Source organism: Triticum aestivum, chromosome 6D, assembly GCF_018294505.1.
Source record: "Triticum aestivum cultivar Chinese Spring chromosome 6D, IWGSC CS RefSeq v2.1, whole genome shotgun sequence".
In the NCBI taxonomy this organism is placed as follows: domain Eukaryota; kingdom Viridiplantae; phylum Streptophyta; class Magnoliopsida; order Poales; family Poaceae; genus Triticum; species Triticum aestivum.
In genome coordinates, this window is record NC_057811.1 from 363,566,274 (window position 1) to 363,570,359 (window position 4,086).

Consider the following 4,086-nt stretch of genomic DNA (forward strand, 5'->3'; position numbering starts at 1 on the left):
AGGTTAAGACCATCTTTGTTTGGGCCATAGCTACAAATTCTCAAATTATAGACCATTTTTTGTAAATTAAGAGTGGTATTTTGTTTCTCCCATTGCAACTCACGTGCCTTTTTGCTAGTAATCCTTTAAAAATCCTTTGAATCAAAGGAGACCTGAGAATGCTTGCCGATTCACCTGAACTTGCATGTAACATCTGGGCAAAACAAAACATCGAGAAGAACTGCACGAGGTTATTACGAGTTTGCTCAGAAAAAATAATATTAGTGCAAGTTTAACCAAAAGACCTTCACCACTCAAATACATCCTGTTTTTTTCGCAAACCTAGAATGGCGCAATGAAACATCGAGCGTCCCGACGGAACCAACACCCCATGACGACTTGAGTAGCAACTGTTACTGTATTCTGACGACACAACACTCTAGACAAAAGCTCGCCTCATATTACCAGTTCACCTCATCTCTTAACGGTGGCTGAACAAAGCACGGCCTACGATGCCAGTTGCCTCAATGTAACGATCAACACAGCGTGACACGCAGCTGCTCTCGCTTCCGCTCATGCTTGATCCTGGCTTGGTCACACACTTTGCAAAGCACTTGTTCCCGACGGTCTGCGAAATTATAAAGGACAATTAGTTTCTGTGTTATTGCATTTAACAAAGCAAGTGAATGTGTCCAGACAAGTAAATGTGTATTAAAAAGATGTGCATATCCGTTTGTGAAGGCAACAAGAGAGAAGCAAACAAGTGAGTTTCCAAACTCATGTGAGATCAATGACAACCAATCAATCCAAATGAACGAAACAGATGATGCAGAGGTGAAAATTAATAATAATGAACAGCAACAAGGCTAGAAAAATCCACAATGACAGTTTGAGGGAAGCTCAACAACATTTCAAAGCATCTCCAAATGTTAATCTGAGTATATAAAAAACTTAAGTGAATTAATGCACCTAGTCCAGCCAATTAAACCAGCTTACTAATATCTTTAGCTTGTGTTGCGTTCATATAGTGTACTCACTCCGTAACGTACTATAAGAGCGTTTAGATAATTACTTTAGCAGCCACGCCAAATTCCAACTGTGCACTCGCTTCCCCTACCCAAAAAATTCATACAATTAGCAGCCACGCCACAACTTTTAATGCTGAAAAGTTTCACCGCGTGTAGCTTGCCCTTTCTCACATTTCAGACAGAACACAGCTGCACGTACCAAAGCTTTTCATGTGAGAAAGCAATCCTGCTTTGGACTATGGTTATTTCTCATTTACTAACACTAAACAATGTTGTTTTCAGATGGAGAGTTCATATTGTTCGACTAGAAAGCTAGCAATTATTATCCGAGTAGAAAGTTCTGTTTTGTTAGTGTAGAGTTTGTACTTTTTAAATATAAAGTCTGTACTCCCTCCGATCCAAATTAATTGCCCACTTTGTACTAAAGTTGAACTAAGGCAGTGCCAATTAATTTGGATCGGAGGGAGTACTATTATCAGAGTAGAAAGTTTTGCCTTACTGGTAGAAAGTTGTACTATTCAAATAGGAAGTTTTGTTTAAGAGTGAAAAGTTTGTACTGTTTACATAGAAAGTTTGTGTCTTTCAACAGAATTTAAGTAGAAAGTTTGTACTATCCAAGTGGGAAGATTATGTATTCAAGAAAAAAGATTGAGTAACCACCCAGAAAAAAAAAGATTGTATAATACTCCCTCCGTCCCAAAATAAGTGTCTCAAGAGGGAGTAAGATTTTGCCTTGAAAATAGATAAATTGCACAAAATAATATAGGCAAACAGAAAATTTATCAAGATAAACAAGTAGCGCATGGTCTGAAGACCAAGTACAAAGCAGAAGGAAAACCAAATATATGGACTGCGTCTTATGCAACCTATTATTAGAGCAAAGGGGAGAAAAACGATCAGGTTGGGCTGTCAGAAACTTGTGGTCAGAAATCGCGCACCAGTGGAAATTACGGGTGCCCCATCAATAGTTAGTAGGACAAGAAAATGTATAAAATGCTACATCACAATTTGCTAGAGGTTACCACATATCTCAAAGAAAAAAGAGCATGACTCAACTGAATCCAGTGCAAAGTAATAATAGTTCATAACAGAATAATAGACTTTATCCCAAACTAATCTACGGACATAATTAGGTGTTGGGTAATGCAAATGTACTTAAAAAGGGTTTCCCCTTAAATTAGCGGGGACAATGTAGAAGACCTAATCATTCCTACCAAAATAAGTTGCTTGTGTTCAAAATTAGAAGCTGTAAGCCCCTACACAACAGGAACATCAGCAAACAGAACCTTGATGATGTCCTTTGAAATTAAGAGCCAAATAATGATTTATACTTGTCACCATCAACCACAACAAAAGAACCTAAACAATTAATAAAGACTCAAATTAACAACCTTACAATAGAAGAAGGGATTTGCGGTGACTGACAACTCTGCCAGGCCATATACCATTACACTAGGTATAACAGGTAACACTAGAGCAACAATATTGCTCAAGGCCATACTAGGAAGCATCAGAATTTATTTTGTATAAAAATAATCGGTACTGCATAATATTGTCTTATAACTTCATTTATTCCTATTAACCTACTTATGGACTTTTCATACCTTCCCTTCTACAAATAAATAAAAACCCGCAAATTGGTGATATTGGAATTTCATAAATGTTGTATCGTCATACCCATATTGATGCACCTGTATTGTGTACAGGTGCATCATGGATCATCTCAAGGAAACATCTGGGCATACCAAACTCTGGTATGATAGAAATTTTAAGAGATCTTTATGCAACCGGTTCAGCAAATTGACCTATTACTACTGAAAATGCGCACTAGAACTCTATAATATTGGATTGTTAGAATTCAACAACTGTTGCTCAATAGGGCAAAAAAAAAAATAGAACAATATAAATTACTACTAGTCTACAGTCTAGCCATGCCATATTGCTCCAGTTAAGTTGAAATGCGATGCAGATCATCGTGATATATCATAGAAAGGTATTACAGTCGATGGATACGGTGAGCACGGCTTAACAGCTGCAACATGTAAAGCTCTTTCCAAGATAATAATGGTAACCAGCTACTCAATTTAGTTAATTCAACCGTATCTATTACAGCAATCGGGATTGCAAAAAGATCCGGTCTGGTTTTTATATAAAAAAAAACTTACTTTTAACAGATGTCTTCAAACTAAATTTCTCTCTAAACTTGAAGGAAACCAACAGAGCTCAAACCCGGCAATGAAAGATAATGCAGTTCCTGCCTGTTCAAGTAGAATCTGCAAGCCCCCAAATAGTGTATCTATCTATAAAAGCCTTAGCATTTCGCAAAGTGGGGGAAAAAACTTGCAAGCACGCTAAAAAAATCCCCTCCGGTACTAACATTATCGCCCCAACGAAACGAAGCCAAATATTCCCCTCCTTGGCAAATCAGCTATCGACGAATCAAGAATCATCTATGCCTGGTAACTAGCGGCCTAGCCGTCCACGTAGAAGCAGATCAACGAAAGAACAAAGATACGAAAACATTAGGGGAGATTCACCTCAAGAAGCTCCTGGGCATAGGCCTGCGCGAGCTGCGCCTTGATCTGCTCCATGAGCGCCTCCGGGTTGGGGGGCGACCCTGACGACGACATCGACGGCGACGAGAAGGAGTCCATGCCGAATTCGCCTTGCTTGCCTTCCAAGAATTCACTGGTGCTCGGTGGTTACGGTGCGTTCTGCGCCGAAGGTATCTGGGGACGGCGGGTTATACCAAGGTCGGGGGGCGGCGCAAAGGCAGGGTAAACCCTAAGTCGGACTGGGAAAGGGCCGGTCCAATTTCAGCAGCAACATATATGAGCCCATATTTTTCTTGGGCAACAAGTCTCATGTGGGCCATGTCGAGGCTGCCTATACCTCGCCTAAGCGACTTGGACCGCCCGCTCGAGTCAGGGCGTCGCAAATGGGCCGGCCCAGGTAGGTTCTACGTAAGTTCGTCTTTTCTCCTGTTTTTACGTTTGTTCGTATTTTGTTTTTGCTTTTCCTAGTATTCCAATTTTCGGGAAATATTGTAATAACATATATTTCAAAGCTTAAAAGATGA

At 39.8% G+C, this 4,086-nt stretch overlaps 1 protein-coding gene across 1 annotated transcript; it reads right to left on the reverse strand.

The window, feature by feature from the left end:
* Positions 1–230: 230 nt before the first annotated feature.
* Positions 231–3,805, reverse strand: LOC123145108 (mitochondrial import inner membrane translocase subunit Tim13). Its single transcript, XM_044564431.1, has 2 exons — positions 3,545–3,805; positions 231–607 (listed from the first exon to the last, which is right to left on the reverse strand). Exons 1-2 carry the CDS (start codon positions 3,659–3,661, stop codon positions 461–463), a joined length of 264 nt encoding a protein of 87 aa, XP_044420366.1. The 5' UTR covers positions 3,662–3,805; the 3' UTR covers positions 231–460.
* Positions 3,806–4,086: the final 281 nt, after the last annotated feature.